This window comes from Pseudopodoces humilis, chromosome 5 (genome assembly GCF_049639895.1).
Source record: "Pseudopodoces humilis isolate 2021_Gansu_Grassland_sample_001 chromosome 5, ASM4963989v1, whole genome shotgun sequence".
Taxonomy (NCBI): Eukaryota; Metazoa; Chordata; class Aves; order Passeriformes; family Paridae; genus Pseudopodoces; species Pseudopodoces humilis.
In genome coordinates, this window is record NC_142204.1 from 58,442,656 (window position 1) to 58,466,161 (window position 23,506).

Consider the following 23,506-nt stretch of genomic DNA (forward strand, 5'->3'; position numbering starts at 1 on the left):
GGCTGGCTCGCAGCTGCTCCTGCCAGCTGTGCTCTCTGCCAGTTGTCCCCTCAGCTGGCTTGCTGCCTGCAGCCGTGCCTCACAGGCACAGCGGCTGCTCGGCACTCCCAGCTGCAGGCTGCCCCCATGTTTTGCTGCATTATTTCACTTGGGGTGTTTCAGCTCTTAGGGAAGGTTCAGTGATGTGCAGGAATGTGATAAAGTCATTGCCACAGAAAAAAGAGTCCCCAAATCACTATCACTTAAAGATAAATTCAGTCACTCCTTGAGATCATTTTTGTCAACTCCTAATACTTCAGCAATTTACTGTAGATTTGTAGGATTGTCCAGGCTTTTCCCATCCCTATACCTGAGCTGATTTTAACAGAAATGTTGTCAATATTACAAAATACCTATGAAATGTAAACATGTTGAAGCCTGACACGTTGAATGTTGAAGTCAGTAGCTCCCACTGTTCCACAGGTGCCCAGAGTGGGTGTGCCCTACACCACAGCCTGCAACTCCCAAGGGAGGCCCTCTGGTCCCTGAACAGCTTACCTGAACAGAAATAGAGCCTAGAAGTCAATTCTGTACTTGCATGTAACAACAAACACCAAAAACATGCTTGTGAAAATAATGCTTCAGATTGTGGTGGGATTTTAAGGTTGGGTTTTTTTGTTTTGTTTTTTTTTTTTTTTTTGTGGACTCTCTCTCTGAAAGAAATTGTTTTCATTCCTTTTTTTTCTTACAGCTTCAGCTACACAGTTTAAACATCCAGCTTTTCCTGTCTGTAGCATTTGCTGCAGGTAGTGAAGCAACAGGAAAAGAGCAAACTTTTAGACAATATCAGTAAGACTGATCACTTGCCTATTTTTGGCTGGTTGTCAGAGCCAGATTAAGGAACCGGTTATCTCACAAGCTAACCTTTAATGGTACCCTAGAGTGCTACTATAGATCACTTAGCTGAGCCACCAGTTAGATGGTCATTGCTGTCATATATACAGAATGCAAATATTTCCCAAATTTAATGCTTAAACTATTAGCCTTGCTCTTCACTTCTTCAGATCATTTTTATTTAAAAACTGCATTTCAAAGAGATCTAAAAAATGAGACATGGCTCTAAAACTTGTCTAAGGGATTATGTGGTAGGTTCCCCCAACCATCCAGGCTGAAAAAAACATATTTTGAATGGGAAGGAGGAAAAGCTCTAAAACTACCGCTCTGCAACCAGCTGTGCTATTCTGAACAAGCAAGTAGGAAAATGATAGCCCATTTTCATGTCTCATAAGTCCAAACTCATGCACAACTATTCTGTCTCTTCCTATCTATCGACAAAAGCTTTTTAGGTTATAGTGTGAATATCATAAACTACTTCATCCTTGTGATTTGCTTTGCAGTGTTTTAGTTAATATTATTTTTCTGCAGCATGATGCATTTCATACTGAAGGACGGTATATGGAAAATGTGGGCCTCTCACCTTCTGTACAAACTGGCTTGCCTGGGGACTTCTGGGCACCAATTCCTGGGAACCAAAGGACCATCTCAAGAAGGAGCCCTCCCTCCTATGCCTTCCTGGTGATTCATCTAGGGGAAAAAAATTCACTGTGAGATTTGCTATTCAGTTCCAGTATGCTGCCTGATGACCTGAATAACTGCAATTTAGAATCAACTGAAACTCCTTGGATGGAAATCTTCTCATCTGGTATTAAAGTCTACAGAGTAGGTGTGCTTGTGGGGATAGGTGTCTAGGCTCCTGCTGTGATCAGTGAGAACTTGCAAATGCCAGCAGTGGAATCCAGGCTGGGGCAGACCCAGCCAGAAGCAAAAGCCTGCTTCAGTGTGGGTGATGCACTCTGGGGGTGCCAATGTCTGCAGCGGTGGCAAAGGGCACCCCTGCTGATGTCCAAGTCTGGGCTGCAGATACTACCTTTAAACAGAAAGAATCTCACTCCATCTCTTTTATTTCCTGTGTTCAGTAAGACCAAAGAAAGCAGAGCACAAAGCAATAATACTGTAGCAATTTATAGTCACGAATGGTATAAAACAAATAGCATTAAGAAAAGGAACTGTAATAGGTTTGACTTGTTAAACATAAGCAAGCATCGGTTGCATAGGAACTAACACATAAAACTCATTGTAATTGCGTCAGATACAATAGCAACTACAGGAAATATAAATTTCATACTCTCTCTAAATTAGCATCTCCTAATTTCTAGAGGTGGAAAAGAAGAAACCATGAAAAAAACATTTGCAGTTTAGGGCTGGATTGTGAGATCTACTTATAATAAGATAATTATTGCTTTTTAAGGTTCAGCAGAAGATATGCTTATTAAGCTTAATAATGGCTCTATTAAAAACACAAAGCCAAATAATCAACAATTGTCCTGCTTCACAAGAGTAACAATTAAAGGGTGTGATCTGGAGCAGTAAAAAGAATAACAGCAAAGTAGACAAAAGTGAGAGAGAAACCACTCTGCTTGGAAACTGAGTATTGCAGATATTGAAAAATATCTGAAGTAACCATAATGCATACAGTAGAGAATATTTTCCATGTCAGTGGGTATCATTAAACAAAAACTGAAGTCACATTTAAAAGCATACTGCTTTTCTTCATAAAGCAACATTTTAGTAATTGCTGATCTGACCTCTGCACCTCAAAACGAAATATCACAACAGCATTATAGATGTAACATGAAAATATTATTAAAAGTATAATAGATGTCCCATAAAAATTAGCAGTAGCAGGCTAAACTGATAATGCAGAAAGAGGAGCACTAGAAGTATTTCAACATTCTGCTGGGAGTGCTGGATTCACATTGTCCCTCTGTTGCCATTTGGTTCAATAAACTGTATTAGTTAGCATTAGTTTGACATTAGTAGTAGTTATGCTAAGGCTTGGTAGGCCACATGTAACCTGCAGATGAACTATACGGCAGATATTGCAATGTAAGCAGTGTAACTAGGAGATAATCTAGGAATGTACTTTTGGCAAAACTTAAATGTCAGAGAGATAATCGTACCAGGTAGTGAAAGAAAATTAAGAAATTATGATGATGAAGAAATCGTGTAGAAAACATATAAAAACCCTGTGATTTTTCTGTGAAATGGGGCTCTGTCTTTGGACGCTAGTCCACAGGCTCCCGGGCCCTAAATAAAGCACCGCATAAACGACTTCGGTTGTTTGTGTTTTCTTCGGATCGGGCAACACCTCCAGATGTCAGACTGAAATTTTCTCAGATTTCTGTCAGGAATGAGCTTTTGCAGGGGGGAAAGATACAGCATGTATCCTCCCCAATGTGTAAGAATTAGCTCAAACAAAAATAAAAAGCCCAAATTTCTCTATTTTTTTTTTCCGATTTTTTCTCTCCTTGCACAAGTTCTATTAATCTTTAGGGAATGCTTCAAACAATTTTCAGACTATTTAGCCAAGCTGCTGGGCTAAATTTGACAAGTCTAACTTAGCAAGTAATACAATGCAACAAGACCAAACTACTGGGAAAGGCCAGGTGCTGAAGCACCAACAGCAACCCCATGCCCTTTATGGGGGATTTACTTCCATACAGCATGAATGCTCCTTGATGGCTGTCTTAGAGAGCCTATTCCAGTTTAGCTCATGTGAAAAAGATTCACTTCACGTGCCCCTAGACCCAAGTGCAGTAAGTGGAGACAGTCAGGAGGTTCACTTCAAAAGCTTGTTCCTTGTCTGAGCTAAAATGCTATCACAGGGGCACCTCTGTCTTATACACTACTTGCAGAAAAGTCAGTAGGAATTCTATGCACTGCTATGCAATATGGTGTTCTCAGACAAATTAAAAGCAAGAATGCATACAAATATTTTATGTAACATTGATTTCGTAATTTCCTATAAAATCTTTAATAAAACATCCCGTTATTCTATATTTATTGCCAGCTTGCCATGAACATTTAATGTGCAAGTCTATTTTATGAATATGTAAATAGCTATTTTTTTAAAACAGAAATGAAATTCATGTCTGCAAGTGATGGAAGGCAGGAAGGCAGGCAGGCAGGCAGGCAGGCAGGAAGGCAGGCAGGAAGGAAGGCAGGAAGGCAGGAAGGAAGGAAGGCAGGAAGGAAGGCAGGAAGGAAGGCAGGAAGGAAGGAAGGACGGAAAAGAAATACGTACAACACATAACACACAAAAATACTGTTGTCTGGTAAAAGTACACAGAAGAAAGTTCATCCACATACAAAGGAACTCTTGAAGACATAACAGTCATCTTTAAATTGTGGCTTCATGGTTTGAAACTTCCCTTAGGTGCTGAAAGGCAGGAAGTGTCTGTGTCAGATAGGCAGACTCTTGGCATCTCACTGGAAAAGCTGTTTTAACTTCCATTGCTTTCCAGCTGCCACTAAATTCCAGACATTTTGAGTTTCTCAAACACCTCCTTTGCTAGCCTCTAAACCTCTATGATCACATGAAACAAATTAAGAAATAATGAAATGCTGCATAGTTTGTGCACTATATTATTTTCTTTTATGTGTTACTAAAAGAATTGTTTCTTTTCTGCCATTAAGTACAGTACTTCCAGCTGTTTGATCTAAAAACACATCAGTGTTTTGGAACTGTTCTTTTGTCTTTTCCAACTTGGCAATGGCTCAGAACAGCTTTCCCATCAGACTTTGCCCATGGAAAGAAAAAGAGAAGAACATTGCTTGTATCTTCAAAATTATTGTGTAAAATTTTATATATATATATATATATACATATGTATGTACATATGCATATATATAGATCCCGTAATTGCCATGCTTTTTATCTCAGCTTTCTCAGATTTATTCTCCAGAAAGCATAATCAGGTGGTGAAAAGAAATATCAATACCCTTTCAAAAAGCAGAGAAAAGTGTTTCTTTTTTTTTTTTTTCTTCCTCTGTATATTTTATCTGGGCCTAATTTTTCTTTTTTTTTTTTTTTTTTTTTAGATACTAGGAGTTTAGAGACCTTTTATGGATGATTGAAAAGCAATCGTGGCACCATGGTCTACCAATGAAGTATTACAAATCTATGATCTCGACTCTTGATATAGAGGGGAAATGCTCCAAAATTGCATTACTACTGCTTGGAGAAAACATTGGGACAAATATTTAAAGGAAAAGGTTCAGACATACTTAAAATGGGAAACCATGACAGAACTGAGAAGAACTTTATCATCCACCATCATCTGTTGATAAAGAGAGGATCTGGAGAATGCAACTAGCACTGAGAGTATTTCTCACAACAGCTTTAGTAATGGTTATTCAAGGACCACAGAAGTCCTGTTAAGTAAACATCTCACTTGGCTGACACAATGTAGTCTGATCACTCCTGGCCATGAAAGATCAAGGAAGAGCGATACCTGTGGGGACAGCATGAAATAAAAGCAGGGCCAAAGAATAGAAAGGGTAAAATTTTGAGCAGCTTGCCTGATGTGAGCAACCTTCCAGGTGTGAGTTTCGGCAGTATCCCAAAACACCAAGCTCTGCGTTGCTTTGCAATCTTGTTTGATATGTGAGAAATAGATTGTATTTCACAGCACTTTTCAAGCTAAGAGGGTGGTCCTTTGTTCTCCAAATAATCCCTGTGTCTGCAGGAGTTTGAGGTCAGCAGCATATTTAATTTCTACACACCCCCATTATCTTCCCTCCATACGTGTGTTTCTGTGGGGGAGAGGAGGGAAAAGGCGGGAGGAAGCAGCATAGTCCTGAGCTATCGGCTAGAGAATGGAAAGATTTTATTGTATCCACAAGCACTGGACTTTGGTCTCACCAAAACAGGAGGTGGGGCTGCTATCAAGTGCTTGTGAAATTGCCTGAACCAAGAAGGAGTGGATAGAGCAGAAAACTTAGCAGAAAGATGTGGCAGCGTGCCTCAGGGAGACAAAGAGTTCCATTGTCCCACCCCAAACCCCTTGTGAAGGGCGGCCCAGGTGTTCTGATTGGGTTTGAGTCCCTGGGGGGTTCTCCCTTGGTGTGCTTCTACTGGTCCCTGACCCTGAACTCCACCCTCAAAGGTGGAAACCCTCAAAAGTTCTGTCTCTCAAAAACCCCTGCTGTGCCTCTTTTTGGGGCTTTCTGTTCTCGACCTGAGTTTGTTCCCATGCTGAATAAATGGTTTCATGAACAGAAGCCCGTCTCGGTTGATGTTCCATGCTGGTCCCCAGAATCCTGCGGCTTCCTGGACAAGATCCTGAGGTTGCTGACTGCAACAGGAAACTGCTTTACAAATGGCACCCCAAAATATTTTTGGTACATCCCTGAAGCTCCATTATATTGGAGCACAAGCTACAACTGCGACAACCACCCAAGCAAAGTTCAGTGAACAGAAAGGACACACAACTCTCATTACTTTTGGATTTTTTTCCATTTGTATCTTTCTCTATAGTGAAACTCTGCAACAACCTTTAGAGAGTGTCTACACGATCCCTTCTGGGTCACCAGGAAAAGCCTCACCATCTGTCTCAGGCCTGGAACTGCTCAGAATAGCTCCAAGGCTCAGCTCCTGCTATCCATGCATCCATCTCTCTCTGCCTCTGCACTCTGAGGGCTTCTCCAGCTGACTGTACTGCTCCCAGGAAAGGGCATTTTCCTGCCCCCCTCTCCTTCATGGCTTTCACTGTGCCCTGAGCGTAGCAGTCAGGACAGTGCACAGGATTGTTTGGGGACCATCAGCCTTGCTATTTGGAACTGTGTTATCTCCTTAAAATTCACAGGGCTTGCACATTTTATTGAGTAACTAACAGAGAACACCAGAATGCTCTACTGCAGATTTTTAAAATTTGAGATACTTGTAGGATGACTCTTGGTAGCCATAGGGCAGTGGCTGCCAAATCTGGGGCATGACCTGGGACCATTGCTAAAGCTTATATAAGCAACACTCTGCATCTGTGCTATTTTTAATCTCTATAGTTTGTTAGTCCCTAGAGAGAGATCTCACGTTTGTTGGCACATTCTCTATCAGCTCTGTTTCTCTCTTGGGATGGAAATGTGCCCCACAAGAGAAAGCCCTGTCAGTCTCCTTCCCTCTGAGCCCAGTAGGTTCATCTCACCTTCAGTTCTTAGTCCTCCACAGCATTATTTGCATTTTATGCATTTGCAGTGAGCACACTGGCAAGTCTCCAGCCAAGGTCTCTATTGGTCACTGCTGAGGCTCCTTCCCTGTGGACCTGGGAACAGGGAAGCCAAGGTACCACTTCCCAGCCCAGGCCATGGATCCTGGTGGGCCCCTGCACTGGGAGACATGCCAGGAGAGGTTGCATTCTGGCTTGCATGATGGTGCTGAGCCCTACCATCTGACTGTTCCTATATCCACCCCCAGTGACATTACCCCAGACTGCAGGGGAAAGTGGCATGTCACACTCTCTCTCATGGCTGTCACACTCTCCTTTCTGTGTCACACCAGCAGCTGCCTGGTTTTTACCCCTGGGCAAGGCTGAGGGCCCGGAACAGTGTCACTGCTCCCCAGAGCCAGGCACCAGCTCTGCTGTGGGACACTTTTTGTCTACTTCATGCTCACTCTAGACCCAGTGATATTTTTCATCTTTGTTGCAGACCTTGTTGGCAACATGAGCACCAAACAGTCCCTGCATGAGAATGGCAATGAATTGCTTTAATTTTCAGGTAGATTCAGCTCCCACCTGGTGACAGGAAAAAGCAATTACCAAAACCTTCACAAGAAGTTACTAAAATATATTCAAAATATATTACATATCAGTATTTACTAAAAATCCAATCATATCAATGATATTTTATAATCTTTGTAGCTATGTGGAGACCTCCAAAAGCACTGACTTGTTACAGAAATCTCCATATGTTTTGCAAAAAACCTACAAAATGTCCTTTCATTATTCATAATCGTGAACCCAAGAGAGACTTCTGTGATCACTTGGCATGACACAGGCTAGGGATACAGTTCCAAGCAAGAGCATTTGTTTTAGAAAAGCATCCACTTCTCATTTAAAAATTTCTGCTGCAGGAGAATTCGCCACAGCTCTTGAAAAGCTGTTCCAACAATTAAAATATCAGTGTTTGGATTTGTCTTGTTTCTTTAGCGGACACCAAATCTTACCTTTGCTAATTTAAAGAGCTTCTGCCACTGCATTTCTGCCCCTGTAGGTTCACTGAGACTCTCATGGGACGAAGCCTTCTCCTGGCCATTAGAGACAGGTTGAGCTCCACAGTTCATTCACAAGAAAATATAATTTTTTTGCAGCCTTTCAGACATTGTTTTGGCTTTACTTTGTGGCAAGCTTTTTTTTTATTTCAGTATATTCCACATATGTCTGACACCAGAATGGGACAGAGAGTTCCAACAAGATGGTATCAGTATGACGAAAGGATGAGTTACAGCATCTCTGCCTTACTTGTCTGTATATCTGAGGTTGCTCTACCTCCTTTTGATTAAACCTTTCATTGGGAGTTCATGCTCAGGTCCAACAAGCTCCCACATCTCTTCCAGTGTCCCCTTTGCTCTAGCACAGTTGCATCTTCTTTTGTCTCTTCTTTGTTCCAAGATATGCAAAACTTCATCGGGCCATATCAGAATAGTTTTTGTGTTTGGCTTATTGAGCACAGCAGAGCCCTCTGTGCACGTCCTCTTCATTTAATTTATTCTACTTCAGTCAGTGTACCTGATTCAGGCTACCACCATCTTTTCATGTCACACAAAATCAACATAAACCTTTTGCAAGAATGGACAGTGGGGATCCTTTGAGATTATTTGAGATCTAAAATCATCCATTTTAGATGAAAAAAACGAAGCGTACATGGAGTAATATGGAGAATGTTTATTTTTCCTTTCCCTGCAGAAGAGAAGCCTAATGCCATATTCTTAGGGGTCACTGTAGCTCGGCTGGTAAATTTCTGTGTTCTCTTTATGGCTAAGACAGAAGCACAGAATCACCAGGGTTTTGAAATGCAAAGTAAGTTTTTTCCCTTTACATTTGAACTGCTTCAGATTCTGAGGGACTCAGCTGGTGGGTTTTATGAAAAGAAAGTCAGGATGGAGAAAGGAGCTGACTACCCATGCTTTTAAATCCCAGCCTGAGAAGTCCTCACTCCACTGAAAATCTGTATCTGTAATAAATATAATCCACACCAACACTTGGGGAAGTTCATTCTTTAATCCATTCTAACCTTAAAAGACAGTAAAATATTTGTCTGTAGATTCTTGGGTCTGCCTCATACCACTTTTAACAGGTGATCAGTATTCTTTGTTGAAGTTGTTATCCTTTTCATAATAAAAAAAATATTTTGGAATGGGAAGGAAAAAGCAGTGTAACCAAAAAACTTTCAAAAACGTGTAAAAGATCCAAAATTACACCTGCATCTCAATGCTCAGAGAGGATAAATAGCCAGATACAAACACACAACCACACAAACTCCATTTTGCTTTGGTGTCCCTATTACAAATACTGACCAAGGGCTGCCTTGCTTACATTTACAAAATAAATATGTGAAATCAGAGCCCAAGGCAGATGCATTACTGACTAGTGATTTCCTGTTGTGTTCACTGAAGCTACAAGGCACAAAATAACAAGAAAGGAATAAAATCCAGGTTGTAATACAAGCTTGAATGGCATACTGATGCTGGTAGGAGCGTATTTTTCTGCACTTATTTTATTAAGATATATGTGCAAGTGCCAGCTTAGTCACTGATTTCACAGAAAACTTGTGAGCCCTGGCTGACTCCACATGTTTATACAGCAAACAGCTCTTTACAGAGGTGACATCTCCAACATCTCCATTGCTTTCCAGACACATCTGTGCTCAAGTTTCCACACCAGTCTCCTTTTCCACCATTTGTCAGCAAATTCACCACTTCCCCTCTCCCAATCTTGCTTTTACCCACACTGTAAGGCAGATTAGAGAGAAACTCACTGAACCAAGAAGAGCCCCACTCACAAACCAACCAAATTCTGTTCCCCAGGCCAGGGTGTTTACAAATTTGCTTTCTCTAATACATTGGTCTCTTGTCCTCTCTCTTTGCTCTTTTGCCATGGTGTGGAACTAACCTCCTCATATTTGGAGGAAAACTGAGGGCAGGCACCACTTTGATGCCATTGCTGCAAAGACACATGGAAGAGATTGGATTTTGCACAGAGCTGCTCTGCTTTATTGCTCCCCATCCATCTCACATTGTCAAGTCATGCAGCAGTTTCCCCTGTTTATGTCTGCAGCATGCTCAGGGTGAGCAGGCACAGGGCTCTCACAGGCAGCACCAGAGGATGACTGGCAGTGTGGCCAAGGCCAAGACAATGTCTGTAGTGACAATGTCAATGTCTGTAGCCAGCAGCCTCTGGGCCAGCAGCTCCTGTGCTTCTGGAGCCCCTGCTGGTTGCCCTGCTCTGGGATCTCAAGTGCAGAGCCATGACACAGTGCAGACACATCCTCTGGGCCTCTGCTGTTCCACAGGCTTGTGCAGAAAGCACTGCTCTGTCTGGCTGCCTGCTGACGGTGTCTGCTCCAACAGAGGCTCCTTTCCTCGCTCCCAAATACACAGCTCTCACCAACCCTACTAACATCATTCCTCTGCACAAGGACCTTCATTTGCACAGTCCAGACTCAGAGTGGCACACTTTCCAAGTGTTTATTTCATCAAGGACTGCAGTGACATGATGTATTCTACAGTAATGAAGACGGTTAGTTCATCTGTCACCTTGAATCCTCCTTCACCCCACTGCCCATATTCTGCTCTTCCTCAGCCCTTTCTCACCATCTTCAGCTACACCTTTTTGTAGCATCTTATTTTCTCCAGAATCTTCCCACAAAAAAGCTGACATGCAAGTTGTTTTCTCTGTGCTGTGCAAAGCAAACATATCTCACATCAGACCTTACTGCAACCAGCAGACTGGAAAGACCCAAGTCTTACGGTTCTGCCACAAGACCCAGCTCACTTTGAGAAATTTGATTGCATGCCGAGGCTGCAATCACATTTCAGGATGGAGACAAAAGTAAGAGATCACTACAGATGTAGATTTTGCATTCTGGGACAATGGGCTGATTTTTTAGATATGATTATATAATACTTCATATAATATTATATTAATATTTATTAGATTATATATTATATGTATTGATTATTATATTAATGGCAGGTTATGTATTGGGCTATGGAAATTGGTTGTTCCTTTTTTTTCCCTACCACAGCTTTGAAAAAAACCCAAACAGTGTATGCTGTGTAGAATATGGTCCCACAGAACATTTCCAAGTATCATCTCCATCTGTGGTGAGACAGAACTTTCAGAATTATTTCTTCTATGCTATTTTGAACACACATCAGTTTATGTTAATACTTATTAACTACTATTGAAAATTTTATTTGAGGAATACTGAGTTACAAATACTGCGTAAGAAAAGATCAGTCATCAGTCGTCAGGTTCATACACAATGTTTTAATGGGTTTTTTTTAATATTAAAATCAAAGTGAGATCAGTATCTGAGGACCAAGGATGCCAAATTAAGTCAGTGTGCTCTGACCATTCTAGTAAAACTTAATGTTGAGCTCCTGAGTAAGTGGAACAGAAATCTGCAAAACCAGTTTCTGTGGAAAAAAAGACACAAAATAATAAATTATGTTAATGTAAAAAAGAACCCAAAATAGTTCAAAACAGATATTAAGAAGTGAAACTGAAGTTTAGAACTTCATGATTTCTTTAACATATCTGGTAGGTGAGACTAACTTGATGGCAGTATGCATCTTCCTACTGCTCTATCCAATTCAACATCCCTTTCAGAAATTCAGGAATGGTTTAAAATTAATTAATGACATGAATTAAATTCTAAATACAGTATCTGTCCTGCTCTCTCCCTGTTCAATGTTAAATTTTACGTATTTTGTGCTACTAACGTCATTTCCATTTTCATTACTTCACCAGTTTTAACTTTAAGTTTCAGAAGTATTAATCTCTTAAAATGTACAATATCCATTCACACCTCCTTGCCAGCCCACAAATTCATGTCAACATTACTCTAACAGTCTGTGCTTACTTAGATCACTTCTTCGAAGTATCTAATATTTTCATCTTTCACCAGAAAGAATTCTCTACCACTTCTTAGTGAGCTAGAATTCCACTTCTTGAATAATTTGCCTTTTCTTCAAATACAAGGAAAAATCCAGATGAAAGTACTGCAAACCCATCCAAACACTAACCTGAAAATTGCCAGGCAGCCAGAGAGGTTACTCCAGACTGCAGTACTGCACGGACATTGGGAGCTATGGATGCTGGGAACCTCTGTGCTTCCCAGCAGAGGATGCAAGTATGATTAAAAGAACCTTCCCTATGCTCATTGTCAGCACAAGCCTGGCCAACAGAAGTACCCTTCCAACATCCCTGCTGCAGTCACTGTACAGTTCCTTAAGGCATGACACTCCAGAGGAAAAAAAAATATAACAGACTCCTAATAATAGGAAGATTCTGTGATATTGCAAATGTCAGATCAGGGTAGCGCTGCATGAATCAGAGAGAAAGAAGTGGCTTATTACTAAGCAACTTATTTCTATTTATATACAAATAAATATGGCTCAATAAGCCCTTAAGCACTGCTAGTAGGTAAATTTGCTTTCTGTAAAGCAAAACCAATATGGTAGAAGTTACTTTCTACTATAGCCCTTTAAACAGTGGGGTCTCTGCTTATAAAACTATTATACAAAATACAATCTCACTAAGCCTGTAAGAAAGGAGCAAATTTGCCCTTTGCATTTTATTTTATTAATTACATGAATAAGTTTTCAAGATCTAAACCCAAGCTGCTGCTAGTGCCCTTTTATTTATTTATTTATTATTAGAGGGTCAAACATGAGAGGAATATAGGTAGTGACATTGTAACATCTGTACAGGGATGGTGGGAGAGGTTTGACTGAATCTCTTAGAATTGTGAGAGGCATATATTTATCTGGTATAGAAAATTTAACTTTTTTGCAGTTTTGGATCCCTACAACATCAGCTTGGTGGGTTTTTTCCTCCAGCATTTGAAGTAGATCATAAGTCACCAAGATAATCTTTTGCTCTTAAATTAAATTTTATATTATACTTTTGAGACCAGCTTATTAATATTTTTAAATCATCTTTATATGTGAGGCTGTTAGTCTGCAGTTAACTTCCGTATTTCTGTAAATGGTACCTTCAAGCACATCTCAATGGAATGTTTTCTTTACCCTGCCACATTTATGTTGCTTTCAGTTTGCTTAAAGGTTGTTAAACAATTTCTTCCCTTGAGGCAATACTGATTACATTTATTTATGACATTGTCTCTGAAAGTGAGATTTTTTCACAATTCTCCAAGGCAGAAATTTACTCTCAACAATTTTCTTCCTTTACTGATCCCTTCAATAAAATAAATGGTAGTACCAGCTATTTATAATGGGGATCACTCTTGTTTACAAATGAAACTTAATCACTAAGCCAGATGGGTAGGGTAACATAAGATGTGACATCTACTACTCGTTGTCTCAGTTATGTTTCAGGATGCAGGATGATTTAGTGGCATTTTGCAGTGTTAACACCAGGAGTTCCCTAGATGGAGACTGGTGCTGACACATCTCATACAGAGTGTGAATGACCACTTCACCTTGGTGGCTGGTGACAGATATGGGACAAGTAGCCAGAGGAAAGGAAACAAAAAGTTTTGCTCTTTTTGTCTATACTCCTATACTCATTAGGGGTTTTCAGTCCATCCCCTCTGGAATGTCCCCCTGCTGGTGCCAGAGGAGCACTACACAAGCAAGTCATGCGTTTTGTTCTGAGGCTTGGCACTTTAAGACGCTGAAATTTTAATACTTCTTTGGAAGATAGGGAGATGCTCCTTAGAGCCAATGACACTGGAATAATTTTTGGACACCAAGTAATCATGAGAAGAAATCCACAACACTTCAGCAGCAGATAAAAGATGTCGACAAGTTTTCTCATTTTATCAGAGTGATAAGAATGCCCATAAAATGGCTAACTGTGCTCTCAGCCCATGGACCTGTATCTTCTTTCCAGTATTTCATTAGTTCAAAAATTTGTGTAAGTGGCAGGCATTAAGTAGAAGAGAATGCATATGCAATAGCAAAGACTAAAGTTTCCTAAAAGAGCTCTTGCTTTTGTTCTTTTTTTTTTTCTCTCACAAATGTCAGACTGTTGGATCAAGAATTGGTTTCTTGTTATACTTGAAAATGTAAAGGGGTGTGGATGAGAAACTGTTCTCGTCTTTCACTGACTTAACTCTCTTCACTGTTCTTCACCCTCCTTTCCCCAAGTTATTTCTTAAGCTCTCAGTTCAGGTCTTACCCCACTCATCTCATAAGACACAGCATCTCCACGGATGGATCTTCCATTCAGAGACACAGCTTGAGGTCTCAGTTTCAGGCCAAGAATGGTAATTTTGTTGTACTTCAGAGCGTCAGCTCCACGGTATCCATTTTTTACTATTTCTGTCTTCAGGCTTCCCTGAAAAACGCCACAGAGAAAACTTTAGGACCATGACAGCTCTTTAGAGGAGACTTCCTGCACACTGTTACAAGATTTCATCCTTGTCAATGAACATACAGAATGTCTTCCAATGTAGACATTGAAGTCATAAAGGAAAAAAACAACAGTGACATTAATTTGCACATTAAAAAGCTTTCATGTATGATTATAAACTAAGAAAGTAAATAGCATTTACAGCATTCATTAGATTGTGAATAGAAAAACATGTCCAAGAAGACATGTTTTTTCTACTTTTAATCAATGTAAATTTTGTTCTTGTACCCATTACAGAGTACACTGGCATATGCAAAGCCAAATCCAGATACAGAGATTCAATTAGTGACCTTAAGACAGATTTAATTAACATCCAAAACTAACTGCTTTAAAACACTAGTATCTTCCACAAACATCAGCTGCTAGATGTTTTGTCCCTATTTTATGTACCACATCTCCTGCCAGAAATCCCTGTTATGTATGCCCCAGCTTTAAGGACACTAAAGGAACATTGTATCCACAGAGCTTTGTTTGTTGTACTTTTTATTTACTATACAGCCCATATTTAGGGTTGTACCAAGAGGACATACAAAGTCATTAAACTAATTCATTTGGATCACCAGTGACAGTAATTTCCCATACATGCAATGTAGAGGAATCATCACATTTGTTATGTGATCAAAGTTGTTGAGGAAATAAAAATGAATTACACTGCTCAGGAAATGATAGATTGCTATGCAATCATGACTTTTTAAAAATATGCCAAGGAAAAACCCATGATGGAACCTTTTGCATAAATTAGCTTATGTTATTTCAGTAGTGCATTGTAGGAGGGGAGTAGGAGCTAGATCACAGTTTGTGTAACTCAGGCCTGTGCTTAGGCTGCTTATTCCAGGAATCCACACTAAAAATAAGTGCTAAGCCCCAGCACTTATTTAAATTGACTAAATAAGGAATATTGGCTATTATTTAGCGAACAGAGAGAAGCTTGCAAAAGTGTCCAGAGAATTTTTTAAGGTACCTATTACATGTGGTGTCTTATCCCCTCTGACAGAGCTCCAGCACAGAGGGAGACTCAGTTTAGAGAGAGCACCTCCTTATGGTGCGTTACTGCTGTCTCAGGTGTGGCTCAGCAGGAGAGCCGGCTCAGGTGGCCACACAGACCCAGGAAGCACAATGTAATGTTGAACTCAGCTCTCATGCTCAGAGGCCCAAGACAGGACCCTTCAGTAGACACCATTTTCCCTGACCAAGGTCTAGAACTGGAGGTCTTGGGGAAACAGAATCATGGAATATGCTAACTTGGAAAGGACTCATAAAGGTCATGGAGTTCAGCTCCCTGTCCTGCACAGGGCAATGGGATGGTCTGAGTGGATGTGACCCTCTCCTCTCCAGGGATCTAATGGTTAGAGCCATTGCCCAGGAACATCCTGACTTCTTGTTTGAGGGACTTACGGATATCACTCAAAACTCCGTAAGTGCAAAGCAACATGAAGTCCTTGATCTGATGCCAGGAGCCAGCGTTTCTGTACTCTGAGCAAAATGGGTCATGAGTTTTCTTCTTATCATGTAGCTCTGATCCTATCAACTTAACCTTTTTTCCCCCCTACATTTTCACCCTGAATATTAGACCAGTTTTAGGTGAAACTTTCTTTCAGGCTGTCCAGTCACTTAGTGCCTAATGTATCCTTTCAGAAGCTCCCATTTTATTGGACAACCCTTCCATCACCATTCCTTTAGTATAGTGTGGGCCCACCTGGTACAGGCTGAGCACACCTGCCTTGTCTGCCACCCCTGGGGATCAGGACCTCCCTGCTCATCCCTGAAGCACAGCAGATCTTATACACATGGGTCAAGTATTTTTCTAGCCTGGTGGGCTTCATGTAAGGGGGCACTTTGACTTAGGTCACTTAATCACTATGCATGTTGGAAGGGACACACCAAGGGAATTAAAATGCCAGCTGCAGTGAGACAGCACCACAGAGCAGGAGCTTGAATCATTCTCTTAAGTGCCTGCCCCAGCCTTGAATTCTTATTTACATTTCTGAGTTGCTTAAATGAAAATATAAATAAAGGGTCTAATCCTGTAGCTATTACTTTTGCAACACCCTGGGTTGCTGGGTTCAGAGCAAATGCTGTAATGTCAGATCTTACCAGCAAATCTCTCAGGGAAAAAAACTTGTATGTTCTCCTAAAAGTAGGTGTGATTAAATTAGTCTTCCACATTTTTTTAAGAATATAGAAATGTGCAACAAATATAAGACCTTCATACCTTCTCATACCTCAAATTTTCTATTTGAGATGGACTGTTTTCTTCATAAACACATAATAAAAACTTGACATTAAATATTATTGGAATGCAGATAGGGATTTCAATCATGAATTTGCAGGCAGAAGTCAAATATGAGCAACAAGAAATGGAAGTGCCAGAGAAGCAACAATCTAATTTGCACAGTTCAAAATTTAATATAAAACTGGATAGTTTTCTGTAGCTTTCCTGCAATAAATTACTATACTCAGACTATAGAAAACCAAAGTGATTTTTCTTCCTTTTTGCTGTTGAAATACCCTTTTTGAAGAAGAAGAAGGAATTTTTTTTTCTCACTAAATCAAGAACAACGTAAGTTGAAATTAAATTTAAAGTCTACCATATGGTATTAGTTCCAGGAAAATATCTCATGAATATACCCTGCTACATAATAAAGCCCATTGGCTTACCCTGGATTGCTCTTCCTCCCGGAAGACAGATATTCTAAGAGCAATACCACAATAAGAGTTAATACAATTTCATTGTTTTGACTATTTTAGGTAAATCAATTTGGGGCTTTTAGGAATACATGGCATGAAAATCACATAATCATTTTGGCTGGAAAATACCTTTAAGATTATCAAATTCAAGTATTAACCCAGCACTACCAAGTCCACCACTAAACCATATCCCTAAGGGTAACATCTACACATCTTGTAAATAACTCCAGGGATGGTGTCTTCATCACTTCTCTGAGCAGCCTGTTCAAGGGCTTGACAATCCTTTCAGTGAAGAAATCTTTCCTAATATCAATATCCTAATATCCTGGTGTAACCTGAGGCCTCTGGTCCTGTCACTCGTTACTTGGAAGAAGAGACTGACCCCCACCTGGCTCACCCTCCTTTCAGGCAGTCATGGATAGCAGTAAGGTCTCCTTGAGCCTCCATTTCTCCAGGCCAAACAACCCCAGCTCCCTCAGCTGCTCTTCATATGACTTGTGCTCCAGAGCCTCTACCAGCTTCATTGCCCTTCTCTGAACACAGGATCTGAGGTGTGGCCTCACCAGTGGCAAGTACAGAGGTACAGTCATTGCCCTGGTCCTGTATATTTCTGATACAAGCCAGAATGCCCTTGGCCTTCTTGGCCACTTGGGCACATGCTGGCCCATATTCAGAGGGCTGGGAACCAAACCATGCCATAGTCTATATACAATATCCTATTTCTTACCAAATGCTAGAATTGCAGATGAAATGAAATGTATAGAGATAGGTTATTGAAGGAGGGTAAGGTTTTTTTACAATAACTCCCACAACTTACCGTCATGTACTTTATGAGCTTATGCTAGATATAATTTATAGTATTTTACTCGACTGAAGCCTTGACGATTGGGCTTTTCTATAGGTCTTTCTCAGGACATGTCTGCACAGAACTGAGCACTGTGTGAAAGGCATCAGTGCACTGACCCCGAGCTTATCTGTTTCTGTGCTGCACAGAGCATCTGATCAGCACAGTGGGTTGCCAGTAGCGTGCTGGATCTCTCCACAGGACACCCAGCATGGGAGCAGTGTCTGCGCTGTCAGACAAGGAAATGCAAGCTAAAAAATTGAGACTACATAATTCTCTGTGCCAGAAAACAAAAACATCAAGTGATCAAAGCTAAAAGATTGCTGAAATATCCTGAAGAAAGGAATCCAGCTTTCTTCCACCCGTCAGATGGGAAGTGCTCACTAGGAGGAACACAAGACAAACGTCCCTTGTCCCCAGAAGCTGCAACTAAGGAAAAAAAAGTCAAAAAAGCGGGTTTTTTTTCAGATTCATATTGCAGCAGGGACATTAATGACATCTCACTATGATACTCAATGAAGCAAACACAAAACAGCAGGATCATAGCTGGACTATTTTGTAGTTAGCTGCAGTTAGCTTACCTGGTTTATAGACTGATCTAGAAGATAAAAAGTTTTCCAGAGAAAAGTTAGACACCAGCACCTTACAATGGCTGCACTAAAATACAGCCACCTATATGTAAGCAGGTATCTTGTATGTTGCCACTTACTTTGCTGAATGTGTATTTAGCCAAGAAGTAGTTCTCTTTTTCAATAGTATCTGTCAAAACATAAAGCAAGGAGGATTGATATCAAAACAGGCAGCAAACTCCATAAGCAGTTCACATTATTGTAGCAAGCGGCTAAGGTCAGGCTAAGATGATTTGTGGCCTATTTAATCTCTTCTCTAGTCTTGGATTGATCTCAGGAGAACACAGTGTGAGAGACGGCCCTCTCTAGCAGATCAGCTGCTCCCAGTGTCACATGTTTCTCATATCATCATTGAAGTTGCTGACTTCAACAGCAACCAGCTTTTCATCTTCACAGAATCACCGAATAAGATGACTTAGAAAGGACCCTCAAGGATCATCAAGTCGAACTCCTGACCAAGAGTTACACCATTTGCCTGAATGCATTGCCCAAACACTCTAGAACTCTGTCAGGTTGGTACTGTGACTGCCTCTCTGGGGAACCTCTTCCAGTGCCCAACCACCCTCTGGGTGAAGAACCTTTTTCTAATATCCAACATAAACCTCCCCTAACAGTTTCAGGCCACACCCTCATCTCCTGTCACTGGTCACCAGGGAGAAGAGATCAGTGCCTGCCCCTCCCCTTCCCCTCATGAGGAAGTTGTAACTGCAGTGAGGTCCCCCCTCAGTGTCCTTCAGGCTGAACAGGCCAAGTGACCTCAGCCACTCCTCATATGGCTTCTCCTCAAGGTCCTTCACAATCACCCTCCTTTAGATGCTCTCTTATAGCTGTACTATACAGTTATACTATATGGTTATACTACATAGTTATACTACATAGTTATACTACATAGTTATACTACATAGTTATACCATATAGTTATACCATATAGTTATACCATATTGTTATACCATATTGTTATACCATATTGTTATACCATATTGTTATACCATATTGTTATACCATATTGTTATACTAAGGTGCCCAAAACTGCCTCCAGCACCTGAGGTGAGGCCACCCCAGTGCAGAGAAGCACGGGACAATCCTCTCCCTTGCCCAGCTGGCATTGCTGTGCCTGATGCCCCCAGGACATGGGTGACCCTCCTGGCTGCCTCCACTGCTGACTCACGTTCAGCTTTCCTGCCCGTTCTACCATTCATTCTGGGGTCAGTTCTCCAGCTGTTTCTAGCAGAAGCCAGTGCCATTATGCTGCCAAAAAGGTGGCCTGAGGAGGGCCCTGTATGCAGGTACTGCTTCACAGCAGGGGACCAGGCTTACCAATGGAATCACCATCATCCCAAAAGAGAGATCCAGAAGCTTGTCCTTGCTCATCCAGGGCAATAATGAGTCCAAATGGGTTCAGGCGGCTGTTGACAAACACATCGAGAAGTGTCACTACAAACCTGTGGACGCTGTCCAAGTAACTTAACAAAAACTTCTGAACACAACTCCCATTTTAAGGTTACAAAAAGGTCATGACAGAAGAACAGTGTTTACCAAAAGGACTCTCAAAGTGATGGCAAAATCTCTGCCTTGCCGTGTCCCACTTAAGACTAGTTTTCCTACATTTTGAATGCTCATGTGAACAAGCTCCCCCTTATTTTGTGGCCTTGATGTACAATAAATGGATGGTCTGGGAGTCAACTGGTAACCAGTACTACCTTAGTATGGCTCCTGCACAGTGTTGTCCCCTCTCTCCTACTCAAATTAGCTTCTGAGCATGGCTCAGACTTGAGACCAGTATATTATCCATTGGCATGGGGAAGTATTTTTCCTAAATAAAAATTTGTGCTTTTCCACCTTGTTTATGACATTGGATAAATTCACCCAAGAAGAATTTTGCATTTCCTCTTGCATACATCTACTCTGAATGACTGACAGCTGGTCAGTGTGGCAATAAGAGGTGCAAAAGCTTTTCTGAGCATAATCACAGAGCCAGGAGTAGGCGTCAGCTGTGCTAACAGTGACGTGGGTCATCTCCGAGGTGATTTCTCCTAATGAAGTGGAATGAACAGTGGTATAAAAATACTGAACTTATCACTTGGGCTGGCAGCTGGGAGCTGCAGATTATCTCTCTTCTGTACTTCCTTTTGATTACTTTTTTGACTGTCTGTGGGTCTGACCCGCACCGTGGCAGCTTGGTGACAAGCACAGGTGACGTTACCTCTCAGTAGTGGTTGTGGCTGGTGCCTGTTGTGGCAGAATGTACCCTCCACGGATGTACAGGGGGATCTTGTTCAGTGGGGCAGACACAGTGGCATAGTTCTTCTTCCAGGCACTTGGCACTTTAAGACCCTACAACAAAAATTAATGCAGTTAAAAAAATGCCAATGCAGGCACTATACATATAGACTACTGAAAAAGAGAGCAAGCGGTAATTTTTCATTTCAGTTACAACAGTGAAGAAAACAAACTAAAATACGGATTTCAGGAGTTATTATTCTAGTTTCCTTTTTAACATGAAAGAGGATCTAGCCCCTGCAGTTATGCATATGCCTGAGATAAAAGCATCATGACTGAAAGATAGCAAATGGTCTTTAAAAATGGTGTCATTATTCTGTATGCTGTAAAAAAAAAGAACACTCGTCAAGACACTGAACAAAAAGAAAAAGAAACTTTTGCTTCCTCATTTTATACATATGGAGCTTGTCACAATTCAGTTTAAGGTAAGTGATTCAGAGTCATTTGAGAATGTAAACTGTAGATTTTCTTCTCTTCTAAGAACAATTCTTCCCCTTTCAAAAAGTAATTACAGCATTCAGTGAGTGAAATTTGTGTGTGTGTAGACAACCAGCGTTAAGTTCTCTGCATCATCCTTTTCTGGTTTAATGCCTCAAAACCAGCTGTAGGCAAGACTTATGTACACAGTAAGTAACAGGAAGGCTTTGTTCTTGCCCTCTGTAAATGATAATTATGATTTATGGCAAGTACCCAACTTTGGTTTGGATAATCATCATATGTATAACAAGTAAGTGCCAAACAGTGGTGAACAATGCCAGGGGCTGGCACCTAGGCAGGGCAAGGGACACAGGCCACTGTCCCTGTGCCCAACCCAGCAAGGGGACTCAGAGGGACCACAAGGAGAGTTGAATTAAGTGCTGGACTTTGCAGCAACACAGTCTTATGAAAAGAGAAAAAGGAAAGGGCTGGATGAACATCCATCTGAGGACATCAGCCAAATGCTGAAAATGACCACACTTCATTAAAATTAAGCCTGCATTCCCTCTGAGAGCAGTTCTATTCTGCTTGTTCTTCTGCCAGGGACACCCAGGAGAGTTAACAACAGCCTGATAATCCTGGGCTCACATTTTTGAAAGCTCTTAGCATCAGTTTAACTGCTCCAATTGAAGCCAACACTGGACTTAGCCTGCAGATTGCAGCAGAGCACTTTTGGAAATGCAGGCCTGGGGATGGTGCTGTAAGGGTCAAGCCTCGGGCACTGAAGAGAAGGTCCCGGCACGTCCCACAGAGCAGGTTGCTCAGCAGCTCCTGAGAGGTGTGCCTTCCAGAGGGGTGCCTCACCTCGCACTCCCAATATGCCTTCTGTCAAAAGTGATGCATGTGCACAACTACATGCACAGGAGGGTTTGTGGCATGTTCTTAGGAGTGTGGCTTAGGTTTCTGCCTGTCTCTGTGCGTGGAACTGATTTATGTGTATCAGAACAAGAATCAGAAGTGGGGGACAAAGAAAGATACCCTGGCATTTTCACGCATGTCTAGGCAGCTCTTGAAAATTCTGTTCACTGCATCTTAGAGCTTTATATGGCAAAAATAGAAAATAAAATGTTACTGAAAGCTGTGTCATTTACTCTCCCAGCTAGCCTGATGTAGACTTTTTTCCATTAGTTTTCTTAAATACAGATGCTGAGGTAAAAATACTGCTGAAGATTGCTAAAAGTTATTTTGCTGGAATTGTACCATTTAAAATTATTTTTTAAAAAAAGTAAGAAAATTAATCTTAAAAATACATACGGTATAGTAGTCGAACCACTGTGCTTCAGGGAAGTATACAGTCACAGATCTTGCTCCCTGTAATTGTTATAAAGAGATTAAAGTATTTTTTCTTTCTGCATTTCTGATATTACATTAGCTTTATTATATTTGTGCATGGAGAGATGTATGCTGAATATTCTAATAACATCAAATTTTAGATATTATAGCTGAGTTATTGTCATAGCAGTGGACTAGTGCTGGCTAATCTATAATACTAAACAGACAAGCCTATCCTATTTGGAGTGGTTTTACTGCCGTAGCTTGGGATGAGTCAATGTTACATGATTATTTTATTCTAGTACACAGCTCTATGTCTTGCAAATGTAACTGGCCTAGGTGCACTCCCTCCAACATCTGAGCAGCCCTAGTGAGGGCAATGGAAGCCTTTCCAAGACAGGGCTTCACACCTGAACTGGGAGGACACCACTGCTCAGTGTCCCTCATACCATTCCTGTCCCAGAAACAGGCAGAGAATGAGCTCTAGCACACAGAGGATACAGATCCTTCTCTTTTTGTAAACAATTTAAAGGTGCAGATAAGTAATAATAAATAGTAAATGTTTTGCTAATTGCACAATTACTGTACTTCATTTTGCAGCATGTGTTGTTTCAGATCTCTGCAGGGTTGAAATCAGGCTAAAGGCACTTTGTATTAATAACTCCAGGAACAGTTGGGATCAAAACATACTTCCATTTTTGTCACAAGTTGCTTATTCTCACAAATAGATTAATTTTTACTCTCAGTGTAGATGCCTGCCCCTTTGCAAAATTATGGATTAGCCCCAAGGACTACCCCAGAAATCCTGAGGTGCTCCCCTCTACATCTTTTCTCTGCAG

General features: G+C 41.0%; 1 protein-coding gene across 1 annotated transcript in view; it reads right to left on the bottom strand.

Moving 5' to 3' along the window:
* Positions 1-11,346: 11,346 nt before the first annotated feature.
* LOC102112795 (sucrase-isomaltase, intestinal-like) overlaps positions 11,347-23,506 on the bottom strand; it is a 59,229-nt gene continuing 47,069 nt past the window's right edge. Inside the window, exons 18-23 of the mRNA XM_088055385.1 lie at positions 22,650-22,706; positions 20,842-20,972; positions 19,956-20,044; positions 18,719-18,768; positions 14,244-14,402; positions 11,347-11,515 (exon numbers count right to left, since the gene is read on the bottom strand). Of these exons, the coding sequence (XP_087911511.1) occupies positions 11,456-11,515; positions 14,244-14,402; positions 18,719-18,768; positions 19,956-20,044; positions 20,842-20,972; positions 22,650-22,706 (546 nt within the window). The 3' untranslated portion in view covers positions 11,347-11,455. The remainder of the gene's footprint in view (positions 11,516-14,243; positions 14,403-18,718; positions 18,769-19,955; positions 20,045-20,841; positions 20,973-22,649; positions 22,707-23,506) is intronic.